The 27,519-nt window shown below is 36.6% G+C and overlaps 1 protein-coding gene across 1 annotated transcript; it reads right to left on the bottom strand.

The window, feature by feature from the left end:
- Nucleotides 1–229: 229 nt before the first annotated feature.
- CCDC180 (coiled-coil domain containing 180) lies at nucleotides 230–27,519 on the bottom strand. The gene is made up of 37 exons (XM_063353056.1): nucleotides 27,198–27,519; nucleotides 26,436–26,620; nucleotides 25,522–25,604; nucleotides 24,876–24,985; nucleotides 24,651–24,779; nucleotides 24,350–24,460; nucleotides 23,292–23,387; nucleotides 22,874–23,037; nucleotides 22,518–22,637; nucleotides 21,764–21,843; nucleotides 20,997–21,085; nucleotides 20,356–20,472; nucleotides 19,529–19,702; nucleotides 18,877–18,992; nucleotides 17,718–17,844; nucleotides 17,252–17,291; nucleotides 16,907–17,151; nucleotides 16,094–16,311; nucleotides 15,438–15,613; nucleotides 14,138–14,318; nucleotides 13,462–13,608; nucleotides 13,046–13,190; nucleotides 12,719–12,835; nucleotides 12,207–12,305; nucleotides 11,750–11,863; nucleotides 10,883–11,082; nucleotides 10,080–10,150; nucleotides 9,180–9,246; nucleotides 7,996–8,070; nucleotides 7,113–7,179; nucleotides 6,635–6,776; nucleotides 6,093–6,253; nucleotides 5,178–5,315; nucleotides 4,040–4,151; nucleotides 3,691–3,796; nucleotides 2,997–3,135; nucleotides 230–1,602 (listed from the first exon to the last, which is right to left on the bottom strand). Exons 1-37 carry the CDS (start codon nucleotides 27,264–27,266, stop codon nucleotides 1,471–1,473), a joined length of 4,662 nt encoding a protein of 1,553 aa, XP_063209126.1. The 5' UTR covers nucleotides 27,267–27,519; the 3' UTR covers nucleotides 230–1,470.

The raw sequence follows: 27,519 nt of genomic DNA, 5'->3' as shown, positions 1-27,519 counted from the left end.
AAGCTTTGACTGAATTCTATTTTCTGTGGTGCTTGAGCCCCTCCCAGCTTGATACCACTCTTCAATTTCATAAACACCCTCTGAAAATTTTCTCCCAAAGCATAAATGAAAACATAAGACAGTACCACTTTGCAGATAGTCTCCTGGGGATTCTCATTTCCTGCACCTGACCATCCTCATGCGCTTATCGCCATGGCGTACTGAGAGAGAGAGCACAGCACTTGGGTGATGGGGAAGGACAGAGGATAAGGAACAGATAGAAGAAAGGAGAATAAAAGTTATCCTCAAATTTAATAGTACAGTTAACACAAAATAAAAGAAAACATGGGCGTTCTGATTATTTTAGTGCAGTTTCAGCTATTTTAATAGGCATAGTGTTCTTCCATGTGTCTTTACAGAGTAAACATCTAATCCCTCAGGAAAAGTAATACACATATTTTGAAATATTGCATCATTAGGAGCACAGCTGATGCATTCCCCCCTTGCTTCAATCTCTCTGTTACAAATCTGCAAGAACACTGGAGCCAGATGAGTCTGGAACATCTCCTGGCATCTAAAACTATCTCTTTGACTTTTACCGTATTTGTCCTCAACTGATTTACAACTCTAGGGCTCACAATGAATGCAAACAAAAATGAAATAGATGTGGTTGCAGTTAGTGACAGAATCTCCTAACAAACAGAAAAACAGCTAAAGCAGTTTTAATAGTTATCAGGTTCCTTGAATTTGTTCAGAGAGTTTTTTAAAAGCAAATGGTTGAAAGTAACTATATTACTCCCAAATGAACTCGCTTGACCTCCCAGAACAAAGCTGTACTTTATTTTCAAGCCCTGCCTTGGAAAGCATTCTGGATTGCAGATAAATACCTCACTTGTAGACCATTCTGTGGAAAATATTCTTTGCAGATCAACTATTTTGGATTTCTAAACCTGTTTTTCATATTTCTAAAACTGAAGTAGTGAGCTGCGAGTACAGTGTTGTTCACAATGTGAAGAAAGAGAGGATATCCGTGGGAAGGGCTTCATCTGCACTGAAGAAAGTTTCCTTGCTGGACTCCATTATTAAACAGGCTGCATTTAACCGTTATAACTGTGCCACGACACAGGCACACTCAATCATGCCCGAGTCTAGAACGTGAACTTCCGTACAAATCCACTGCTTGGGCTTCCAGCTTTCCAGATTCTCCTATTCCAGCCAGAACCATAATGAGTTAATTTTACTCTGGCTGAGATCCAACTAGGAAGCACTGCACAGAGTTTACATTTCATTTACAGCACATTCGTCAGATTTTTTATTTCAGGAGGCAAAAAATAGCTCCTTTCACCATTGCACTTGTTCAGTGCAACAGAAATTTAAAAAACAAAAAATAGACAATCCTGTTGGACTAAATCACTGACATTAATACAAACTTGTCAGTTTACACCAACAATGATCAGAAGGACATCAGCAAGATTTGATTGTTGATTGAGCTCATGTATAGAGTTGCTTAATCTTCTGGATGGATTGTTTCCACCATTCTTCCCAATGCTGGATTGCCAGCAGCTGAGCTGTACTTTCTTCCTTGATCTGGGCAAACTCCTGCTCAAGTTTACATTTGTATTTCTGTATAAACAACAACAACAAAGGGTAAAATTGGTAGTGATGAAGTATAATTTTATTTTGTCTAAATCCAGGTCCTGATCCACTGCATCAGAAGATTGCATACAGGCCACTTATTTTCTGCCTTTGACAACAGAACTATACGGACAATGAATTATTCACTGCCTTCCTTCTGTGTTCCTTTTAAAGAATTCTGAAACTAAATTATCTGCAATATTTAAATTTTGTTAAAAATGCAAGATCTTCATCTGACTTCCATTAGCTCCTAAGATTAAAGAGCTGCCTCCTCTAGAGAAGAGAGAGGAGAGCATGCATCTCAAACACAGAAGTTCCAGCAAGAGGCAGAGTGCATTCTAAGTCACAAGTATGAACTGAACTATTACAAAGCTGCTAAAAAGGTATTTCACCTAAACAGAAACTTGTAGACTACTATGAAAACTTCAAGGCACTTTAATTGAAGAGTCCATGCTCCAAAACATAAAATACTGTATTTTTAATGCAACATACATTCAGAAAATATTTCTGTGGCATGCATTTGCTGTATCACACCCTGCTGACAAACTACGTTCACTTCAAAACTGTACTGTAACCAGTGCTTAGGTACCATAACTAGATACATAAAACACTCATGCAAATTTATAGTTTTGATGGCATTTGCCATTGTTGACAGTGTATTTTATATTTCCCAATAAAAATATATATTTGAAAAATTAATTCAGTTCACTGGCAGGCAGTACAATTATTTCCAGGACGAGATGCATAAATTCTGACCATTTATTTCCAAATTATTTACTGTAAGAATATTCTCCTAAATTCTGAACACTACTGTTTCACAAGCTATCGTCAGTGCCAGGCAGAGTCTCAGACCTGTCTGGAATGTGCTCATTCTGCTAGCAGACTTAGTGAAGAAAGAGTGATCATTTTTATGGTGGAAACAATGATCTGTGATGGTTCAGGATGTAAGTATCTTACAGAGCTTCACCTTTTATGGAAAAATCAGCCTTTGTGATCTAAGGCTAGACCTGCAGGCTTTAGAAAGAAAGGTGAGTGAAAGCAAGCAGTATTGAAACGGCATTGTGGCAGCAGCTACTTTTTGTATTGTGATGCTGCTGAAATGCATGAAGTGTTCTGTTTCTGACACCATCCGTGCTTCTCTGCTGAAACAATTCCCCATTGTAATGTATCTGAGTGAGAGGGCTCCCTGAGAAACCAACTGTCTGCTTTTGACAACATCACAAAGAAACGGACATGAGAGAGGATTTCTGCACACGGTTAATATGGCTTTAAGATCTGAAAACACTGTGTATATTAAAAACTTATACATAGCTATACTTTTCTTAACAAAGCAAATCCACAACAGTAGCAGCCCCACTCACAATCCTTTCCCACAGACCAACCTTATACGCCGCATCTCTTGCTTCTACTGCTGCTACGTGGCCCAGCGTAGTCTTCGCTGTTGTAACTGACGCAGTTTCTCTGCAAAGGATATAGTCTGAATTGTCTGTAAGAGCAGTCATGGGTATTCCTGGCCAAGTCCTTTAAAAAAAAACAAAACAAACAAAAAAAAACCACGTGAGAAAGTTAGATACAAGAGCAGACTATACTAATTCATGTTACTTGCACTTAAAGTACAAAAGATTAAATGTGTTTTTTAATCTCCACAAAAGGATTACCCAATTAGTGTACAACAAACTTTTTAGTACAACAAACTATTCTTTTAAAACTTCAGGATCTTTGCACAGTAAATATAATTCATATCTTCTGAGTGAAAATAAACAGTATATTCATAGATTTGAAAGCGTTGAAATGAAAAATACTGGCTAACAAAGTAGCATAGCAATAATACTGAAATTGTATTGCTTTACAATATAATAGATAATTCACTTTTATTTATTTGGATACATTGCTATTCTCTCTTTAAGATCATTTACCCACCCAAGCTGCCCCACAGCTGGTTAAAGGACATCACTAATGATGAACATAGTGTTCAGCAGTTTCAACAAGGCAGCAAGAAACTATGAGGACAGTTTCTGATACCAGTTTAAAGAAGAGAAATTACATAGAACAGTGTTCAGTATCTTCAAATATTACCTGCTCCCACGGTCAATTAACTGCTTAACTTCACAGATTTCTAGAGGAAGTCCTGCTTGTTTACGACGAATTAAAGTGGATGTCTTCTCTCTTGGTATATCAATTTCTGGGAGATAATAGAAGATAGACTCAGCAGCAACAAAACAGTGGCAGTAATAGCATTGCTTTGAAGTAACTGTAAGCAGCTAGATGCTCTTCACTTTCAAGAAATAGCTCTGCATGCTTGATCGTGCAAATCTTTCAATTTAAATTACCATAGCACATAAAAGTCTCCTCTTCCTAGGGATAGTCTGCTGCAATCTTTGAGAAGGAACTGGAGGCCTGAACAAGCACTCTCTTCTTTACTTACTTGCTACTTGTACATCGTTAACCGTGATACTTTCATCTAATTCCAGAAGCAGCTTTTCGGTGAAGGCAGCTAGTGCAGAAACAAAGCTCTGAGCACACTCAGCAACACAGTCCTGTTGGGATATTGGAGACAAGTGAGAGAAATTCCTGTGATAATTCGATCTCCTCTCCGTTTAGTTTATCTCCGAAAGAACTACGCAAGTATCCAACCTTGACATTTTGCAACAGCTGCAGATAACAGACATAAGGTCTAAGTTGCACATAGAAGTGCCTCTCTGTAGTATTCTCAACACTACCCGATACCTAAGGTAAAATACAAAAAGCTTTAGAGTTCTCTGCATATTTCCCAGTAGCTGTATATTTGTGTTAAGCATCTAAACCTGATGAATGCACCTGTAAATGCATCCTTTCGCCCAAAGCAAAGGCCATTTTGGAATATGGGTACTTTGGGTGGAAGTGCTTTGACCAGGTATTATTCTAAAACAGGGTATGTGGGCTTTTGTGTGTGTATGCAGAGCTAAGAGGAGAAGAAAATATTACCTCAGAATTAAAAATATATATGCTCTGCAGACAGTATAGAATTTTGATTAAGTGGCATGAGAGAAGTAAAAAAAGAGCTTTAATACTGGGGAACTGACCTTCAATAACCCTAGAGGATGGAGAGGAAAAAGAGTTTTGATTCCTGAATCTCTCCTGTAAAATTATGCTTATTCCAGTTTTTAATCTTGTGTAGAAAAATGTCAATTATTTGCACTAATGAAACGCAGATAGAAGGAACCTTTCCAGGCGTCTGTTGTTGGCAAAGTAATGTAACTAACCAGAGGATGTCACTGTTGCTCGCAATTTAGACTTATATCCAATAGTTCTACCATTAAGATATGTCATCTCTTCCTCAGTGTGTTCTATGAATGATACAACAGATTAGCTAGTTCCACAATAAATCTATGCATGATGTATGTATTTATTGGTCTAATGCTGATAATGCATGACTTAAAGTTAAAAGATATATGAACGGGATTGCCTAAAACTGAAAACATTTTCCAGTTTACTTTTGATGGGGAGGAAAAATGTATCCAAGATCTACTCTCCTTTCCAAATGCAACATCCAAGTTCATATTGTGGAATGGCTTTCCAGTTACCTGCAGCATCTGTGTGTTGAGACGAATACCATCAGCTTGCTCTTTTTGCCTTTTTATTTCCGCTTGGCACAAAGCGTCCAGGTGAGGTAAGTTGTCTGGATGTCCCAGAGAGGGATGTAATCGATTCTTGTGCACAGCCTTTAAGTAAATACATAACAAAGAAATGCCTTCTGTAGAGAATGTGCAATTGAATCATAGTAAGAAAGAAGTATAAAAATACTCAGAAAGACAACTTAGTGTATTCTGTGGCTGTCTACAGATAAACCTGGCAGTGCAATAAATATATACCAAATTGCCTTTCTGCTGGAGAACAGGGCCTCTATCTCATCTTGGGTTTTGTTTACAACAAATAATCTCTCCTACCAACTGGTATACAAGATATTTTTGATATCTTTATATGCGTATTTTGTCCTGATTTTAACTTAATACTCAGATCTCAAGATACTACTCTGTAACATTTTCTGCATAATCTCCATTATGATTCTATTATTAGTTCTGATATTAATGGACAAAATACACCTCTTTTTTGAAAGACAGTAAATAATGATATTTCATTATCCGTATGTCATAGTACCTACAAATGAGTGCACCCATACATTATGAGCTGTATAGCCATACCACAATGTCACAGCCCTTAAAGTGTTTACAGTCCAGGTGTAAGATGACCGGTGGAGCTGTACAAGACTATAAAGAGGCAGCCCAATGCTGGAAGCAGTGAGAGAAGGGACTGAGTTTCTAGAAATACAAAGCTTCCAGTAAGAACTACACAGACTAACTGCAAACACAGAAACTAAACTGTGGCTAGCTCAGCAGCGAGTCATTAAGTAAATAGATTAATAAAAAGAAAATTTTATAATTCTGGTGCATTTAGCATTGCTTACACCGGAAGCATTCCAATATGTCCATGATACATACCCTTACATTCTCCCAGCCTTCCAGCTGTTTACTGAAGAGATGCTGAATCTGACCAGTGGAATAGCTGAGCTTCTGCTCGTGTTCTTTTAAAAGACTATCAATTGCCAACTGGGAGATATAAGGGAGCTCCTTCTCAAACATCTTCAGCTGATCCTGAAATTCTTTTGGAAAAGACAAGGTGTTTATGTGACACAGAAACATTCATTGCAAGGAAAAAAGCCAAACACTCAGCAGAGTTGAACATACACTGCAAGGGTGAAACAACCTGGAGATTCTGTCCCTGACTGAGAAACATACACTTGCTAAAAGATGTGACCCTGTGCAGGTCTTTCAGTTTACTCAAGGACCCTTCTGCTACGCTTTTTGTAGCTGGTAATATATAAAAAAGAATATTGGTCCAATTTCCAGTAAAATCAACAGATTTTCCACTGAGTGTGATGGATTAAGAAAGCTACATAATTCTCGATCACTTCAATTTTCAGTTTACATAACTGAAAAATTATATACACAAGAAATTAAAAGTCTTAACTGTATGAATTTACCTATAAGACAGGAATTGTAGTAATCATCTGTCTGACTTTGGTATGACAACAGATTCTGTTTGAACACTTCTGCACAATGGTCAAATGTCTCTGGGAGATCTTCAAGCATTGCGATTTGAGGATTCTCTTTTTGGTAGAACTCCTTCGGGAGGTAAAGATAAAACAGAGAAGTGGTTGATAACATAGTCAAACAAATCACTTCTAGGCATATAACAGCAGCAGAGATACATAAGGCTATCAACCATCCTCGTATTTGAGACCAGTTTTCTTCCTCTGATTCTGAAATGCCTAGTTTATATTTATAAAGAAATCTGTGATTAAAAATATGCTGTGCCAAATACTACACAACAAATGCATTGGTGAAGACAGGAAAATTTTTGGATGGCCATCCAAACATTGCAAAGAACCAAATTATTTAGCTGACACAGGAGTAGACCTACGAAAGCAAAAGTGACTGAAGAACACTGGGTTCTCTTACCTCGGCAAGACAGAGCAAGCTGTCATTACCCGTCCAAAGAATATTCATCATAATCCCCTTAAAAGTGCTGAAAACAAACAATAATAATAAAAAAAAGACAACCACATTGTAAAATGATCACATTGGCAATATTTACTGTTTTTCAAATATTCTGTTCAGGCTTATTATAATACATTTTTACACAAACAAATACTCAGAATGTCTAAGAACCACCACTCCCATTAGAACAGCTTCTCTTCAGAAGAAGCAAGGACTCTGAGACATTGTAAATGCTTACAAGAGAATATCTCCACATCACTGGGAAAAAAAAGCAATCTTAGCCAACTTCCTGTGCTGAAAACTTACCTTAAGAGCTTACTATGTATTTTAGATAAACCAAAAATATTTGAAGGTAGGTCTGGACTTTACTGGAATTATTTTTAAATACAATGTGGAACAAAATTCCCACTTAAACATCTTGGGCATCTTAGGCATTAATTTTAATAGTTTTGCTATCATAGTTTTCATATTCAATGTAATATTGAGCACAAGAATGTAAGTATAAAATTTATTGATCTTCTTAGAGGTGAAAATAACTGAAAGGCAGGCTGTTTTATATTTTCCAACCCATTTTTTGTAAATGTACAAAATGGACTGCAATGATGCCACCCATTCCATTTCAGACATTAAACAGAATAAAATGCATGACTTTTCCATTCACTATTATTATGCTGCAAAAAGGAACTTCCTGTAACCACTTTGACCCATAAACATCACGGTTAAATACCTCAAAATTTAATGGTGCGCCTCTGTACTTCACAATGATAAATAAATAGATAAAAAGATACACAGGTAGGGTTTTTTTGCAGATTAACTTATATTTATGCAAATACACATGACTTACTCAGACTCTGGAGGCTTCTCTCCAAATATCTGGAATCTCTTCTCACTGAGGACTGGTCTGGTGTTTTTCTGTACCCTAGGGAGGCAAAACACGAATTTGAAACTATCATCTACAAGCATTTCCCTTCTCTGACTATTTGAGCTAGTCAGTCATATGACAGTGTCCTGGTTTCAGTTGGGATAGAATTAATTTTCTTCCTAGCAGCCACTGTGTTTTGGATTTAGTATGAGTATAATGTTGATAATAAATATTGTTTTAGTGGTTGTTAAATAATGTTTATATTAAGTCAAGGACTTTTTCAGCTTCCCACAGAAGCTGGGAGAGAGCATAGGCAGAAGCTGGCCAAAGGAATATTCCATACCACAGACACCACGCTCAGTATATAAATGGGGGTTGGCCAGGTGGGAATCCACAATCACTGCTCGGGACAGGCTGGGCAATCCATCATCGGGTGGTGAGTGCAATCAATACTGCATCCCTTTATTTTGTATTTTTTTAAATCATTGTTATTACTCTCTTCCATTACTGCTCTATTAAACTCAACCCATGAGGCTTTTTTCTCCTTTTTCTCCCTCTGCTCCCCACCCTACTGAAGAAGAGGAGTGTGAAGGAGCGAACGGCTGCGTGGTCCTAGTTGCTGGCTGGGTTTAAACCACGACAGACGAACATGACACTGAAGGAAAACTGGGAAAAATGTAGCTCTAAAACTAGTGTTATGTTTATGTTCATATTAGTGTATGAAAATATTTTTTTTGATGGAAAAAAATTCTCAGGATTCTCTCCTCAAAAGCTCTTCAAATCTTTTCTGTTGTTTTCACTATTACAGTAGCTCATTTCATTTATCTATGGCCTAAGCTGAAGACATACTATTTAGACACCAGACCTGAAAATTAAGCCATATTGATCTGAGTGTGGGGTTAGTCTATATTTCAACAAGTTCACTGTTGAACAACAGAAGATGAAAGAAAAAAGAAGAGTGTTTATCCAGCCAAAATCTGGAAAAAAATGCAGTGCTGATCATGAGGACATAAACAGCAAAGGGATCCCAAAGGTAGACACAGATGGAAAGAAGGCCAATACAAAAAAGCATGAAGAATTTTTCAAGGAACAGGCAGTGGACAGAGTTTAGGTAAATTTCTGCACAGGAATATCGTAAGTGGAATTTCTCCTTTCAGAGTTCTTACCTTCCTCTTGGCATCTTTTTCATAAAAGATGACTTCTTGGTGATCTGAGCTGCAGAGTTCCGAGGACCTTAATCAGATACATTTAAGTGAGAATTCTTCTTTGATATGAGAAGAATTGCTTTATATTTAACAAAGAAAGGTGAAGAACACTGTAAAAATGACACCTGAAGTCTTTTTTATATAGTTATATACTTTGTGTTCTCATTTCCATAATGTTTCCTTACAACATTAAGGGGACAAGTGCAGGAACAATCATTTCTGGCAGACAGAACTGAAGTAACTCATTAGCGGCAACAGCAACAAAGGTTGTGCATTGGGGCATGAGTAATGGGAATGTCATAGAAAATCCATGGTAGGTGGGAGGAGATTTAAAACAACTCAAAGGCGGGGAATAAGAAGGAGAATGAACGGGCTCCATTCATAGTCTCGGTTGTGATGGGGACTTACGAATGTGGAAGAGAGAGGGGAATATCCTTGGAAGTGACTGGAGGAGTCAAGCTCCGGAGAAGAGAGATGAGGAACTGGGAACACTAGGGAGAAGTTGGGGCCACCTCTGCACTCACCTTTGAGTGAATGATAATACACTGAGAAGGATCCCCGATCCCCTACATATTTTCATTACTTCACTTCTAATTCCTTTCTCCACCCCTTTTCTCTTTTGCTATCACAAATGTGGGTATTCTTTACAGAATTATTATCTCATTCTGCAGCTTTCATTGGTTAAGAGCCAAAAATCCTCTTACTGCAAAGTAAAGACATCCAAGAAGAAGAGTTGGGACCCACAGCTCTCTCAGACCTAGCACGTAAGCCCCTGGCCTGGGGCATGCTAGACCTGCTCAGTGAAATGCTAGGAACCACAGTTTAGATTAAAGTAATATATTAAAAGAAATGCTGACACACCTGGTCCTAATGAATGTGAATGATCTTTTCTCTCCCGATTTAGGCCTGAAGATTTTCTGTATGGCTGAATTCTGAAACAAAGAAAGCGGCTACTGAATACCCTGCCATTTGATGTTAAACATCAGACTATATGGAGAATTATGTAAGTTCTCTATCCCTACCATGTGCTAAGTGAAGTTAAATTTCTACGATAATACTTAACGGATAGGATAACTTTTACAACTGACAGTGCAAATATGAGTACCTTGATGGGAGTAACTAATTGTTTAACTGGAATTTCAGAATTTCTACAAGCAAAACCGCATTAAAATATTTATTTGCAAGTCATATGCTTGTCATACTGTTCATTTCACACTGTTCATGTTCATTCAACTATGCAGCATGTAATCACCTTCTAACTAAAATAATACTATAGCAGACATAAATTTAATACGTAAAATTTATCATAATGCTATTAACTAGATGTCACATTACTCGCAATGGGGTGTTTTTGACTATTAGAAATCGTGCTTTTAAAAAGAAAGTAGTCTCAGCTAGACTGATTTTAAACCGAGACTGATCAGAAAGCATTTACTAGTATTACCTATGAAAAATACATTCAATTGTTCTGTATAGGCAAAGGTAAACCACAAAATATGAATTCAGAAAAACCTTGATATGCTTCTGGAATATAAATTTTAAAAAATACTGTAGTGAAGCCCTTTGTAGTGTTATCATGAGGCTCATGAATAGAAGAGATGTATATATAGCAAAGAAAATAAAGACAATGACAGAAAAATACCTTTAGATAAACAACTACTTACTCAAGTAAATTTTTGATAATGCTTATCGATAAATCATCAACTGCAGACTTTCCCATTCTGCTTGGATTTAACAAAGGATATTTGACAGGATCCAGCCCCATCACCATCGCTTTGTTCTCATCTCTGACACGCTCTGTTCGAATGGCAACAGCAATTGGACCTTGTAATGTAACATCCGTTGCAGGAGGGGTAAAGTCCTCCTGAAATGGGAAGAAAAATGAAACCCTGTTGACCGTAGCAGGAAAGTAGTGAAAGCATTACAGGTAGTTACTGATAACAAAAGCAGATCTCCCAAACATACATTATTTTTCTTCACAGGCTGAAAGAAAGTTTTTTATAATTCTAGTAGTAATGTTGTTAGAGCTATACAACTCTGAAACACTTAAAAGTAGTTACAAGTGGATTCTCATAATTATTATAAGCAGTATTTAAGTATATACCCTTAAAAAAAAGATGCACAAAATAAAGACAGACTTTCCAGACAAGGAAGGAAAAAAAACAACAACAAAACAACAACACTTGAAAAAAATAAATCTCCTCAGGACACATTTGTTTGGGTTTTTTTAAATTATTTAAAGAAACCCAAGAAATATGTACCTATGAATAGTGCTGCACCTTGAAAATCAACTCTTGCAAAGGACTGAGCATCACAACTCATTGCGATCCTGCGCATCTTTAACATTTAGTAAACTCAGTGCTGACTGATTTACTCAGCCTCTTGAAAAAGCTGACCTACTATTACAATGTCTTGGACAGCTTGGCATAATGCAGCATCTTCATTCAAAAATTCAAAACACAGATTCTGAAAAAAACTTTAAAAAACATATACACATAAATAAAATACAGAGAATTTAAGTGCTATCTTACATTATCATGAGGCCTCATTGCTTTTACTAGCAAGCAGTCAAGATACTGGCTCCTCTTTTTCAGTTCTTTCAACACTTCTTTGGCAAAATCATACCACTCTTCAGATGTCAAAGCCTGAAAGATATGATAATGTAGATGGTATTTACTAAGCCAGCTATTTCAGACTTTTCAAATATGCTGACTATTGCATACAACATCACTTGATTCTGTTCTGTCACCATTTTATTTACACGGATGTATAGAGGCTGAGGTTTTTCTTTGGCAAACAGGAAAACAGCTACAGGACCTTCCTGAGCAAAAATTCTGTGGCAGGGTACTTCTTTCCACCCACTCCCCAGATATGTATAAACATAAGTCTGCCTGAAAATTACTAGTTTATACATTACACAAACACGCACAGTGAGTCAAATAAATACCAAGTCAAATTAAATACTACTTTGTGTTGATTAGAACTTACTTCTTTAACCGCAGTAGGATGAGCACAAGCATCTATCTTCTGATGGAGCTTCTCCAGATGAGAGTTTAATGTCACTGCCTGCAAATTGGATTTTGCTACCTAAATCAAAAGCAGATATTGGTGAAGTGAAATCTCAATCAAGGAATTTTCAGAGGCTCCACTTTGAAACCACTAGACTTGCTGGTAAAAGCACTCAATCACTGGTACTCAAAGAAGCTGAAAACAATAATTCACAAAAGCAACACTTCATGTCCTTTACTGCACCACACAAAAATGCTGGTATATTCAGGTGTATGTACTCAACATGCTGCAAGACCATAGTGTTCCAGCATAGCTGCAGCAGTAGTAAAAACATAGTTTTAAGCTGATAATGACAGAAAGCAGGTTTTGAATCAATATAAAAAGTCACTTAACGTTTATCCACTCCAAATTCAGACAAAAATCTCTTCAATTGAATAAAAGAGAAATTATTATAATTCATTTAAACAAAGTTCTGATGTTTCTGTTTGTACCTCTGATTTGATTTGCACTTGTAGGTTTGTCAAAAATCGTCGGACCTTCTCCATAAAGACTCGATTCATGAAGAGATAACCGAACTTTGCTTCAGACTGGTTGATAAGTTCAGTAGCCTTTAAGAATGCCAGAAACAAGAAACAGTACTAATTGATTTTCACTTTTTAAAACTTAAATAATAGAACTCACCATTTCTACTTATTTTTTCCATCATGTAATTGCCATACAGAACAGCCTTACAGTCACAATCTGGGAGCAGGTTGATTGTAAACGACGCCAAGTATGCCAATATAATACATAATTTGAAAGAATAAAACTCTGCACACCTGCTCCAAGCAGCTTGATTCCATTTTCTCCAAATCTGTCTTGATTAAACTCTCAAAAGAGTCAATACGCTTACTTTCTTCCTGAAGACACTTGCTGAAAGACTTTACCTCCTCGGGAGAAAAGTTACCTCCCTCCAAAAATAATCTGAAATCAACAAACAAAGTAAAAGCAATTGGCTATGAGTCTTCCATTTCTCAAAGACTGTTTTAGCTAAGCAGCTCTAAAACATAGATATCAACACAAATGTGATGAAAACAATTTAATAATTGTGGCTTAACAATTTATTTTTTTTTAAATAGCAAACTAGATGAACAACAAAATAAACTTTAATTTTACCGTTCTGCCTATGCAACAAACACTGAAGCCCAGAAACAGTTAACTATTTATAGACAGCCCTCCAATGAAATCTTTATACCTGCAAGCTCTGAGAAAATCCACGTTTGAATCCCTTAATTTTCCTAAAGCTTCCTCCAAATAGTTCCGGTAACTCCTCAGGGAAACATGGATCATTTCCAGATGATTATGTAGCTCTGAGTGCAGATTGCTGCTGAAAGAAACTAACCTAACAGCAAACAATAAAAAGATTGGGAAAACATATAGGAAGAAGCACATATGTTACGATTCAGAGACTGATGGCTGTAAAGACATGAACAAAATCTGAGAACTCAAGAGTATTTTAGTGTTCTGAAAGCAACTGACTGAACTGCGACTGTTTGGATGGATGCTCAGAAGATATCAGCCATCAGTTGAAGCTATTGAAGAGGATCTTTCAAAACCAGTTAGTCAATTGCTATTACTGTGCAGGTTCAGTAAACTGGATAAAATCTAAACAGACGAAACATCTTTTCTACTTTAAGACTGCCAGCACTTTGAAAATATATTAAGATTATCATCCATTCAGTAGTGATTTTAATTTCTTCAGGGAAAGATAAAGGAAACAAAAATTCTTTACATTTTTTAAGTTTCATGAAGCAGTCATCATTGAATAGTAATGACATAAACCAGATTCAGAATCCAATCCACAGACAGAGAGCAATCAGCAGTATTTAACTATGGAAATTCGCAGCCAGCAACACCTGTAGCACACTTACTTCTCAGTCATAGGAGCACTGAGGAAGACAGATTCCATGTCACATATTCGTGAATGTAAGTTTTTGATGATGTTATTTTGCCCATCACAAAATTTGAGAAAATCAGCTCTCTCCTTTTTCAGAGCTTCCACCACCCCAGCGCAGTGGCACTCTAGACGCTCTTTGTGAAGCAACAGTTCCGCTGATAAGAAAAGAAATTTTACCATATGGTCATTATTCCCTGTTGACTGTAGACTATCACGACCACCAGCCAACCTATTATCAGAAGCAGTGGTAAAATAAACCAAGCCAGATCTCAGAGTGGCTAAAACATTAGAAAAAAAAAAAAATCTGGTTCTGTTTCTTTGACTTTTCTCCTGTGTTTGACATATATCCCTGGTAGCTCCTAATCCACTCAAGTCACAGATGTCTGTTGTTTGCTCTAAGCCCTCTTTTTCCTTTATTTTTGGTCACTGATGACACCTCTATTATCTCCCTGTTCTTAGTCTTGTAAGAAAAGCAAAGGTAAAGGAGGTTTTTTTAAATGGAAAATACACTTCTCCCTATTTTTATGGAAAAAAAAAATTATATAATTTTTGGTCTCCCTTCTGGAATGATAGCTGGATAAATCAAGAACTAGACAATCAACCTCAAGAAAATTGCCAGAAAAGGCACTTGCCCTCTTTGCAGGAAAAGGTGGAATTGAAAAATTATTTTCCTGTTCTCCCAAAAGAGAATTTTTTCGTTTATATGTTAAAGACCAACAAACCTGTCTTAAATAATTTTTTTCCACCAGAAAAACCTGTCATTTCTCATACAAAAAAAAAAGAGTTCTGATTAGTGGCCAATCTGTATCTGCTCCATAATATTTCATACAGCTAAATCCTTCCTCTCCTGTATTCAGAAGCCAAGCCCTTGCATTTTGTCTCTTCCAACACTTGCTAATTCTTTTTCTGCAACACTTTAAAAATTATGTTTTGTACGTTGCAAACTCTTGTTAAATAATTTCAAGCTGAATGAGCATTCACAAATATTTGCAGTGGAAAGTGAATGTTCTATATCTTTTACAGTCAAGTCACCGATCAAGGCACTGCTGGATATTTTCCTAACATAACAACGCAGAAACCAGTATGAGCTATAGAAAACAAACATCTTTTTAAAATATATGCGTAATGTATTATACTAGGAATTAGTAGAGTCTCAACTGCTTCTTATTGTCCTCTACTACTGAGACAACTAATGCTGAAACAGATTTTGGTCCACTTATGATCATCTCTAAATGAAGATGTGTAATGCTCAGAGTAAAAAAAAAAGTCGGTACCAGCTCTAACGTTGTAGATCTTTATCTCTATGTCCTCCTGCCTTTGCTGATGCAAGTGGAGACGCAGCTGAAGTTCTGAATTCAGCTCTTCTTTCTTGGCAGCTACAATGGCACAGGAGTTGGATAAGGACTCCGGAAACCATTTCTCCAAGTGCTCAAAAAAGCAGAGGCGAATTCTATGATTAAAAAATTAATATTACATTGAGGAACAGTAAGTAATACATTTGAATTTATTAAATATATTAATTCTAAGAATTTAACTTAGGACTACAGGAAGATACAATTTCATTACCATTTGCACAATACTAGTAGAATTTTTAAGCTGGCTGCATACTACTGAATACCAGGCATTTTACCTTCACGGTTCTGCAGAGAATTTGGGCACATTACTTGCCTTTCTGTAACATGTTTTGTCACTAAATAATTATCTGTAAAATATAAATGTTCTGTAAGAGGTAAATGCTTGTGTGGTACTTTGAGAGCCATGGATGAAAAGCAATATAAAAATATTCTCTTATTTTTATCATTTTAAAAGGAAGAATAACATCAAAATAATTAGATAATTTTTGCATCTTTAGTCTAATATTTCTTCCAAACAGCTGAAATTTGACTATTACCTAAAGGGAAATGAAGAACGTAAACTGTTTTCTACTAACCGTTTCTTCAGCTCTACAAACACGTTTTCTTTGATAAATACATATTTCAGGTACATAGGAAGCGATTCCTTTTTTTCATATTTTGTAAAATAAGTCTCCTGGATGTCAGTTTTTTCTGTCTCTTTAACTCCAAGAACTGTGTAAGTGTTTCCACTAGAAGTGGAGAAGGTCTCAACATCAATCTCAGGGCTTTCTGCCTTGCTGCTGTCAAACACAGCCTAGGAAACAACTGGAAATCATCATCTGTTATCTTTAAAGCTATAAGCATAGAATCAACAGTGCACGAGCTACTGTAGGAACCCTAATGATATTAAGAATAGTGTTCTGGTTCTCAATTTGAACAACATCCATACAGAGAACACGCTTGCAAGTCTCAATAGGCAGAGTCATTAAAGTTTTAAGAAGTTTTTTGTATGGTAATAAATTCACGTAACTAAAGACCTGAAAAACTAATACTTAGATAAAAATACAGCTTAAATCATTCACCATGGGTTAAGAACGCTATGATGAATGAAAGAAAGAAAGGTATTTAAAAAAAATATATATGGAAAATGTTTTTACAAGGGCAAAATCAGTGCATAAGGAATTGTTCTAAACTGTTTTATACACTCCATTTCCCCATAAAAAGGATCTAAAGCTCTAATAGTCCAGAAATAAATGAAAACAATAGATTCCTGCATACTTTGTGTACAAACTAAATCTAATGTACTTTAAGGAATTTAGACTTAACCTCAGCAAAAAGAAGATCTCCTACGCATCATTATTTTGTGCAAGAATTCTTTCACCTTCCAATTTATTGTCTTGTTCACTTACCTGTGTAAAGCTTACCCCCTGTCCTGGTTGCTCAGTTCCTTCCCTTTCATGAGGAATACTCTCCCCATATTTTTTTTCCTCTGTTTCTTCAGCTTCCTGAGCAAAGATCTCCTCATTCTCAGCTATGTTTGTTTCTTCATTTTCTTGTTGATGACTATCCATCTTTTGCTTTCCTTCATTTTCTTGCACAATGCTCTCAGCTTGCTGCTCCACCAGATGTTCAGCTTCTGAAGCCTTAACTAGTTCTTTCCAGTTAAAGCAGAGTTTTACTGGTCACAATCCAAAGAAATACAGATTGAAAAACAAAACAAGCAAAAATACCTGTTTGTACCATTGAGGTATTACCTTGATCTTGAAATGTGAATTCTATCTCTCCTTGCAAGTTCTAGAAGAAAAAGAACAACCAAAAACCACATACAATTTGAAAATAAGGATTTGCTTGCTTAGAATAAATTAATATTCCTTCTCAAAATATATGTTTCAATAAGATACGATAGTCTTGAATGGATCACTTTCTAAAGGAGCTGTAACACTCAAATTGATGAATGTAATTTTGTTACTTTGCATTTTTCTGTTTAAAAGGCATGGGAATTTGCTGAAATGCTGTTTGTAACAAGGACAGAGTTAAAACTGTGGGACAGAGAAAGGTTTTGTGTTTCCTCCCCTCTATTTCTACCAAAAGTACTTCAGTCCTATGGCTAAAATAATGCTTTAGTTTATATAATCTAAATTCTAAAGCTAATGTAAATTTTCCCAAAAATGAAAAATTAATACACCATTTTAAACCAGAAGTTGTTTGTTCTCTTTATACCTGTTTGAAGATTTCCTTTACGTTAAAATATTGGCTGATGGATATACTATAGGAAATCAATTTCTGCAAAATAGCTTCTGGGTAAGCCATAAGTTTATCCATTAGAACTTGGTTGAATGTCTCATACCTGTCAAATTTAAGGTCACTGTTTAAGAGACTCAAATATATATAGAAATAAAATCAAATATGACTACAGTGTCTTTAAATCCAAATTTAGCTTTTTGACCAATCTCATAAAACCTTTAGGCTAAACATTGCACTATATCTGTTTAGCCTGAATACAGTCACATCCTGGCTTGTTAGTAGAGATTAGATCATTACAAATACATAAATGCACAGAAGTTAAGAAATATTCACAATTAAGTATTTCAGATCTTTCATGCTTTCAGTATTTTCACTCACATAAAAGGTGCGTTACCTTTGTGTTTTCTTTTAAATCTCTCCTAATGACTATAAAGGCTACTGAATCAATAGCTCTAAACACAGTTACAGCACGAGGTGTGTGCATCTGACTCTCAGGTCAACACCACTCTTCTACTGTCCCTCCAATCAGACAGACAGAAAACACCTGCTGGGTGTGAAAATATAACTGCTTCCTCTCTCACTATTTAATCCTCAAACCTTCTGCTACAATCTTCAGCTGAGAGTGGTATGTGCCAATTTTGATGTCATTTTTAAAGATGCAAATGCTTGATCGTGGGAAATGCAATAGAAAGATTACCAAAATATAATCTTTGGCTATCTCAAAGTTATTAGTAACTTCTAGTCCTTGCAACTTTGAAAGGGATCAAATCTGGGAGCACAGGTGTTGTGCTTTCTGATTCCTGAGATTCAAGAATCTGAACTACTACTTTTTCCTTCTGAAAATAATTATACTATTGGCATGGGTGACATGTTATACTACATAATAATACTTATCTGGTATCTTTTTAAAATGATACCAGTATTCCTTGGTCTTCCTTAGCTCTACTTCTAAAATGTGTGTATTTTTTATATATATATATATATGCTCAATATGGAAATTTTATTTTACTTTCTTACATAAAGTATCAAGCAGTGTTTTTCCACACCTTTACACTACAGCATAAACAAGACCTAAGTAGTACAAACAACATTCAAATATGCTTTACTTCCTAATTTTGCAGTACAAATCTCATACCTAGCTCTAATGTCATCTAAAGAACAAAGTGCATTCTCCAAATATTTATTCAGCTTTTCTTCAGAGCTCGCTGTTCTCATTTCATCCAAAATTTTAGCCAGATTATCTTCCATCACCTAAGGCCATATAAAGAGAAACCAGTAAAAATGATTTAGTAATTAATAAAATGCTTCATAACTATTTAGAAAACAAATGATTTAACTATGTACATATATTCTACATCAAGAAAGGAGGCTACCTTACCAAAACTTGTCTATTATGAAGATCTTTCATAGATAATTAACAACATCTTTGACATTGACACCCCAAGTTGCATGATAGATCCATAATATAAGAACTTGACATACAAACAAGATTCTATACCTGCACGGTATCTTATGAGTAATAAAAACTTGCAGACACTTAATACAGAAAATATAATCTTTATCACCATTGCCATATCAAGAATAAGATATGAATGCTCATTAAGTGTCAATCAAGCAGTTCGCAAAAAATGCACCTGACAGGATGAAACTACCCTGTAGAAATTCCAGTATGAATGCCAAAGAATACATTTAAATTTTATACCAGGTTATTTCGAATTCCAGAGGGTTCTCTCCATTAAGAAGCCCTTTCTTTACATCATACCACATCCTAAATTTTATGTTTATACCTGTATTAAATTATGCTGTTTCCATCTGCATTCATCTAATTTCTTCTGAAGTTCACCTTCCTGCTGGGACAGTTTGAGTTGATGGACATCCCAGAGACCCATCACCTCCAGAAAATAGCTGCCCAAGTCTTCACAATTCTGCTCATTGTGTTTAGCCAGCTCCTCAAAGTCTCTCTAAAGAAATACATATAAGTGAAACAGTTATTATTAAACCGTTTGCTGGAAGGTGAAATGAACGCGTAAGGGGACATATGACATGATAAAAGGCTGTCTGGAAGTACAATATCAGTATTCAACACACTCTCTTATATTTAGAGAGGAAAAAATAGTCCAAGTAAGCTGGATAAGAATGCGGATTTTTATTCTAGAAGCTGAGTATAAAAACTTTCATTTATTCTTCTGGTACTGTGAAGCGCAGAATTACTACGTTCTGCATCTGCCCTGAATTATGGCGATCTATCGTTTTAGGAACAACTGACCAGTCATTTTCATGTATGGAATCATAAAAGATAGGATTGAAAGAAATTTGGGAGATCATTTAAATCTATCCCTCTGCCTCCAGACAGGATGAGCTATACCTAATTCATCCCTGACAACCTATTATAAATATAAACCAAACAATTAGGAACTGTTACTCCTTGTTACTCCAAACAATTACTCCTTGAATCACACCAAACTTCCTTCATTTGTGGGGATTTTGTCCAGTCACACTATGGACCTCTTTCTAACATGACACCAATAGCCTAAGATGCATATGGCATCTCAGGGAGTATGCAGGAAGAACACACTACTCCCATGAGTAATACAACCAGATGTAATAAACGTACATCCATATGCTCCAGTTCTTCTTCAAACTGACTTTTTAGTTTCTCAGTCAACTGAAGTAACTCAGAACTCACAATTTCTTCAGCCTCTTTTTTTGTGCAAAAGTTCAACAGGTTATTCTAAATGAGAAGAATGCGAAGTTATTGACAGGAACATAACATAACATAAATTGCTGTGTGGCTTTTAGAGAGTATAGCTAAACTTAGGGTTTCTTCTTTTCTTGTGAACGGATAGAGAAAAATTCAGCCTCCTAGATCTCACATTCTGTGAGTAAGCAATACAATTCTATTTGGACACAAAGGAAGAAACTGAAGCAGGGAGGTGGAATTTCTTTCCCAAAATAAGACAGATTCATCACAAAGGCTGAGGGTTCTGACCCCGAGTTGTCTACCTAAATGTGGGACAGTACTCCTTTCATTACTGGTATTTCTTACTGCTTTTACACATTTCAGGTACAAATACCACACCCTACTATGAAGCAAAATGGACAATAAGTTTTCTAACAGAATAAGACAAAGGTTAAAAAGTAATTTCATTCCTTATCTCAATGTTTGGTGGATCCTCAAACCCATATTACTGTGACAACACATTCTATACAGTTACCGACAATCCTTCCAAGATTTCGCAAAGCTGTGATACTAACCATGCATAACTGCATTTCTGCCAAACATTTTTCCAGGCCCCTCTCATACTGGGTGTGTATTTTCATCATGCACTGCACATTGTGGGTATCTGAAGGATATGGAAGAACAGGCCGTTGTAAGCGCAGTGTGAAATGGAAACACGACAGAGGACCTCTGTCTCAGCACATGCATGAGTCTCAGCACAGATGATACCTCCCAGTAGTGTCTTCACACTACCAACCAATAAAATAAGATGTTTTAATACAAATCCTTTTATCATTATGCTTACAAGTAGTGACTTACTTACAATTGCTAGCAACTACCTTGATACTATACAGGCTGCTAACATTAAGAGAGGATGTGCTCTGGAGAAACAGAAGACAGACACACAGGGGGAAGGCACACTACAGGACTCAGAGAAAGGAAGCATCTGAAATACTTCCCCTCTCGTTCTCCAAGAGATAAAAAGGAGTATTTTTGTATGATTGAGAAATGATCTGATTTAAAGTTAACCTTCTATTTTCCCCAGGTGAATTCTAACCAAGTCACCTCCTGACTTATCTCACCATGCAAAAACGCGCTGGCAAAAGGGAGGTGATGCAATAGACAGCTTATTTTGATTGTATCGGTGCTCAAAGCGACTTAGAAGGTACATGGAAACACATGGAACACAGAATACAGCAAACATACACTTTCAAAGCAACCCTCTGTCTCATTACTGCACGGAAAAAAAAAGGAAGAAAGAATTGCTTGAATTCCAGATTGTTTTTCTGATTTCCCATCTTACCTATACTTTTGTTTAAATTCACCAAAGATCTGTACCATTCATTTATGTCAGCTTTCGTGTGTGTTGGAGGCAACAAATCACTACCAAAATAGGAAACAAGAGTCAGATATCTTCAAATATAATGCAGTCACTTCTTAAAGGATAAAATTATGAATCAAAGTAACCATACTACTGTGCTTTATTTTATTTACAGTCATGTCGGCAATGAAAATAAAACAAGATGACTGCTGTTTTTCAAGGCCGCTGTTTACTGACAAGGAACTAGCTGTAATTTATCTTGTTGATACATAGATGGTAAAAGAAAAACTGTAAATATCGTAATGCATTGCACACAAACCATCGTCTTGTTGTCAGGATGGACATTCAAACATAGCAGTGTTAGATTTCTAACAAGACTCCTTTCTTAATTTATTATACAAATTAAACTCCCACACAGAAATGATCCCTTGACCAGATCACTAATTTTTACTTACCTACCCATCCTTGTCTGCCCCTTCCTACCACGTTTCAAATGTTAGTATGATTCGCTGTTCTGTTCCTGCATTTCTAGCCCTTGATCACCCCCTGTTTAGTGTAATGGGGCGTTGAAAACCAAGAATGCATCTTTTCCATTAAAAGAAGTTTAGGCCCTACCTTATTGCTACATTGTACAATCGCACACTGAAAGGGAGCAAAGTGTACTTTGTAGTCAAGTCCCTCTTAACTCTAGAAAGAATTCTGTTTTCCTTTGTTCTTGTTCTCTCTTTTGTCATACCCAAGGTGCTGCAGAAACTCCAGTCTCCTTTCACTAAGTAAAATCTGTTCTGTTATCATATTTTCCATTTCTGTTTTCACAGTTGGGGGATTCTGTATTTCTTCATTTGCCATAAATTCTCTGTAGGATGGAAGAATACACTGAAGTAAATATATGTTTGGGAAAATTTCATATTTGAAATACAAATACAAACTACATTTTATACATACCAGGTAAAAAATGAATGCTAAGTTCTTTTAGCATTTTTGGTTTCATAACAGAAAAATTATGAAATATTACTGCTTATAGAAAACACAAGTGAACACTAGTCACTTTGTGTTATTCATACTCCAAATTATAATTGTAAAATTTCTGACCTGAAAGCGTGAACTAAAGAGTTCTTATGTATGAGCTTCCAGTCCTTGACTCTATCTTGCCATCTCAATCGATGTGATAATTCCCTCTTCATCTCTGATTTCATTAGATTAAAGAACAGCTTGGCAATTGCCCTCTGATTAGCCAACAGTGCTCTGTTAATCAGCTGCATATTAAAAAAAAATAAAACCAGGAATAAAAGCAGCATATAACATGCAAAAAAAAAAATTGTCTGTTCTATGTAAAACAAGAGAAAAGGAATACAAGTGATAAATAACACTCTGCAAAACAGAAAACTCTCCTATATTGCAGTGATTGATAGGTAGAAATAATGAATTACATTTGGAAAAAAAGACATTCTGGGAATATTCAGATTGCGATCTTCTCACAGGTAACAGACTCTCAAAATAAAAGATTTACCATGGCCTCATCATTCATGAGCCTGTAAACGTCAGCTGACAAGAAGAAGGAAATTCCCTCCAGTTTCACAGTATACTTCCTCAGTACATCTGTTATCTGTGCAATAAAAGAATACAGAAAAAAAATAAATCTGTATAACTCAAACGCCAGTTTCCCAAGTTAAGCAACGATATGAAGAAGACAATTTTTTTCCATTACAATAAATTCAACTGGCTGATAGACAGATTGAGAAATTAATTTTAAAATACCTATCTTAAATGTCTTAAATACTGAATTTTTAATCATTCATAAAAATAGTAACTAAAATATTCCGTTTGGTTACTACTCGACTGATTTCTCTTTAATGATAATAGAGGGCTCCTCAGGCTGCAATCTGAATTTAAAAATCAAAACAATTTCCTTTCAGATATCTGCAGTGAATCCACCGGTGGTTGTTTTAGCAGACACAAAATTTAAGCAAGTGTGTTCATCTCTGGTATTTTCATAACTAATCAAAGGGAGAAGTTACTGGTGATGCTGTTGGACGTTACAAAGAGAGGACAAACTGACACAGGTATAACAGACAGCTTCAGCTTTTGTTTGCCTACAAGGACAAAGCAGCAAGGACTTTCTTACGGACTATCCGTTTATTCACCCAAACATTTACTGTGATGTCCAATGACTTTTACAGGTCAGGCTGAACCCTACATAACTGCAGCATCTCTGCTATGGATACGCAGCCTAGCCAAACTAAAATTAGCTAAGGCACATCTGTGCACGTTCTCAGCTGCAGAATAGGTATGTCCCAACAAAATAACACTAGATCTGTTGACAGTTTGACCTAAATAACCCTGCAGGAGAATAAAAGCAGATCACATATTCTTTGTGTCTTTATTATAGGTAATTATGGAAGAAACAAACACCTTGTAACTGGAAAAGACAGTAATCACCTACACAACAGAAATCCTGGCAGACCCCTTTGACTCCTGTGGAAACTAGCCTCTCTTTGCTCTGCATCCAGCATTACGAGCAAATAATAATCTTATGCTTAATTAACACCTATTAAAACTGCAGCTCACTTTATCAGCTCGACTCCATTCAACCTTTTTTAAGGATTCATCCATTTCCCTAATCCAGTTCCTTCTGGTCAAGGATTCCTGATGGATGACGTTCCACAGTTCTTTCAAATCCTGCAAGAAGGATTTACTCTCAATCTCACTGAAAAGTAATGTCAAAAAGACCCACAAACAAACAAAAAAAACCCCACCCCAAAACCAAATAAGCATTTATATCTTAAAACTACAGCAAGACATCAGAAGCTATGTTATACAGGCCAGGTACAAATAACTGAAGATGAGACAATGGCATGAGCTGCCTTACTTCAATCGAGAAACCTTCCAGAGTAGCATCGAACTCAATCTTTTTAAATAGAAGTTCAATTTTTCTATCAGATTCCATCAGTTTTGTCAGAAGGAATTTTCCAGGCTCCAAAACAAAGGGCTCCAGCTCCTAAAAAGGTACAGAGGTCAGTCTGATCTTTTGAGTATTAGGCCCTGACCTTAATATAGCACTCTAGGCTACCTGGATTACAAAATCCAGTCTTACCCTGGCAATGCAGGCAAGCTCACGATACATTGTGGTCAGTGCTTCATTGTGACGGCCTCGCCGGTGTTCTGACAGGCATTCCAAGATATTACTGCTTGTTTCCTCAGGAACTGCCACGAAAGAAATGAGGATGATGTAGCTTGGAACTGTTGCTGCAGAATACATAACGCATGCACAATGAATCACTAAATCCACACTCTGACCCCTGCAGTTTGTGCGGTTATTACAGTGCACGACAGCTTTCCTGGGGAAAGGAAACCTATGCAAATGTAGGTTAAAAATAGTAAAGCATATTTTAAAATTTCCTTTGATTTTAGTAATTTGTGATTTTCAGAAGGATAAAAGCTTGGAAGCTATGAATTAAGTTCAAGTATGATGCAAAAAATTGCAACTTCCAAGAATGAGATCTGCTTACATCGTAACTGGAATTTACCATCTAAACACGAACTGTGATTGATTGCCAATTTTACAACCATTTTTTCTATGCGTAGACTCTTCAACTTCAAAATTACCTACAAATCATCAAAAATGTGTCAGGTCACTTCTGCGCTTGATCTCATACCTTGTTCAGCTAAAACCATTATAAGAATGGTGGCTCCTAAGAATGCAAATTAAAATATTGGACATTAAAGGAAATAATTTTTACCAACAAAATCAGGTAGGGCTCTGACTTCCTCAGCTGCATTTACATCTACACTTTTCCAAGCCTTTTGAAATGTTGTGGCTTCTCTGAAACCCAAAGAGAATAAAGCTTTGATTTGTACTAAATAGGAAAGAGGAGAGACTTGCAATGGATATGATATTCAATTTAATTAACAAAACGTAACATTTAAGTGAACATAAGGATCATTCTAACTTCAAAGAATATGATTCAAAGAATCAATGTTGCTACTTCTGAAACGAATTGAACTGAGTAATTATCTAGCCTGGGTTGATCACAACCTCAAATCTGTTATGATGGCACAAAAGAAATAAATGCTAGATTAAATACATGTAAACTACAAAGACACACATATTATCTCTAAAAGGTATAAAACTCTATGAAGCGTTAAATCAGAACTAGCAAGAAATGCGGAGTTCACCTCTATATGCCCGCTGCTCTTCCCATCTGCTGGGCACTGTGTTTCTACTTGGGAGAAGCGAGAATAATGGTGTTGTCATCCAGCAGAAGTGTTAGAGTGAAAAGGATGGACACACTAATTTCTTTTCTTGCTCATTACATAATCGTTACTGCATCACCATGTAAACCATTAACATAGTTTAAAATATAGGTCAAAAACATGTATCGGAATGGGCTTATATCTAGATTGCGTTGAATAAAAAAAGACATAAAAAGAAAAGCCATACAATATGCATGCCATTGCAAATATTGGCTTGTTAATCTGCACTTTAACAGGCCGCACCTCATTATGCTCAATTTACATCTGGCAAGGAGACGGTCTATTACAAATCAGTGCTCTGACCAAGAATTCAGGAGTGTCTAGCTCCCAGTTCAAATCTTACAACTTCATAGCTATAGTCATGAATATATAATTGAGGTTTTACGCTTCTGTTCTCTACCTGTACAGTGGTGGCTTTTCTGTGGAGTCACTGTAGGGAGTTCTTTCAACCCGCCTCTGCTGGTAACATGGTAGTAGCCCGGCATCAGTAGAAATTTCTGAATCCCTAACCAAAGCGAGCCTTTCACTCTTTGTAGAAAACCTAGTCTTGTTCCTTACTTCATCCAAAGAGCACACTAAGCGAACCTTCAAAGAACCGTAATCAAAATGGTTAGAATTGTTTCCAACATACTGAACAGAGAATAATAACAAAATAATTGAGAGAAACCGCTGGGGAAAGGCGGCAGAAGAGAAAGATAAAATAATGAACACTGCTTGGCAAGTGCATAACAATTTTCATCCAAGGCTGTTTTCAAAGTGAGAAAAAAAAAATCCCTTTCCTCAGAAAGGAAAATTGAAGAGAACAGGACTTTGTGCCTTGCTTATGGTTACAAGGAAAGTCAACAGCAGAGGGAGAAATGCCTGAATCTGGCTTATTACGCCTAAGTTATTTTCTACTACTGGGTTGTAATTATAATCATTCTGCTTTCAGTTAATAAATCCCGATACACAATAAAGACACAGGAACACCCACAGATGTATTGGAAAGCATATGCTGAAGATCACACAATTATTTTCTAGTAAAACAAACAAAAACCAGAAAGGTTGCAACTGACCTCTGGTTTCAGGTCACCACTTTAACAACCAGCAAACAGCTGACCAACAAAATTAACTCATTTGGCTTTTACCCGTTGTTTTTTTGTTTGTTTTTTTTTTCTTTTACCTCATCCTCAGAGATCTGTTTGTAGACTTTCCCTCTGGGAAGGAGGCGCACAGCCCCCGCCCGCCGCATGCCGCCCAGGCCCGGTCCCAGCAGAACTGCAGTTTACGAGCCGCGGGCCAAGGGGAGACGAAACGTTTCGGTTCGGCAAAGTTCTTCTCCCGGAGGGCGACACTGCGCGCCTACCGCGTGGCTCCCACTCTCCGCTAACGCTACCGCAGGCGAAGCGTTCGGGTAATTTAAAAAATAGGTACGTGACGATTTAGGGGCGCCCCCGCGTCCCCTCAGGGCAGCCGAGGGGGGCCCGGGCCGCGCTCACCTCAGC

The sequence above is a fragment of the Chroicocephalus ridibundus genome, chromosome 15, assembly GCF_963924245.1.
Source record: "Chroicocephalus ridibundus chromosome 15, bChrRid1.1, whole genome shotgun sequence".
Lineage (NCBI taxonomy): Eukaryota > Metazoa > Chordata > Aves > Charadriiformes > Laridae > Chroicocephalus > Chroicocephalus ridibundus.
The sequence above is the reverse complement of the archived record's forward strand: the minus strand, read 5'-3'. Positions and strand labels throughout refer to the sequence as shown.

Coding starts and splice junctions, on each gene's coding strand:
- CCDC180 (XM_063353056.1), bottom strand. CDS start 27,266: ATGCGGCGGGCGGGGGCTGTGCGCCTCCTTCCCAGAGGGAAAGTCTAC. Junction 17,845..18,876: donor TTAGATGACATTAGAGCTAG/GTATGAGATTTG, acceptor TAAATTTGACAG/GTATGAGACATTCAACCAAG. Junction 13,191..13,461: donor GATTTTCTCAGAGCTTGCAG/GTATAAAGATTT, acceptor TGTTGATTTCAG/ATTATTTTTGGAGGGAGGTA.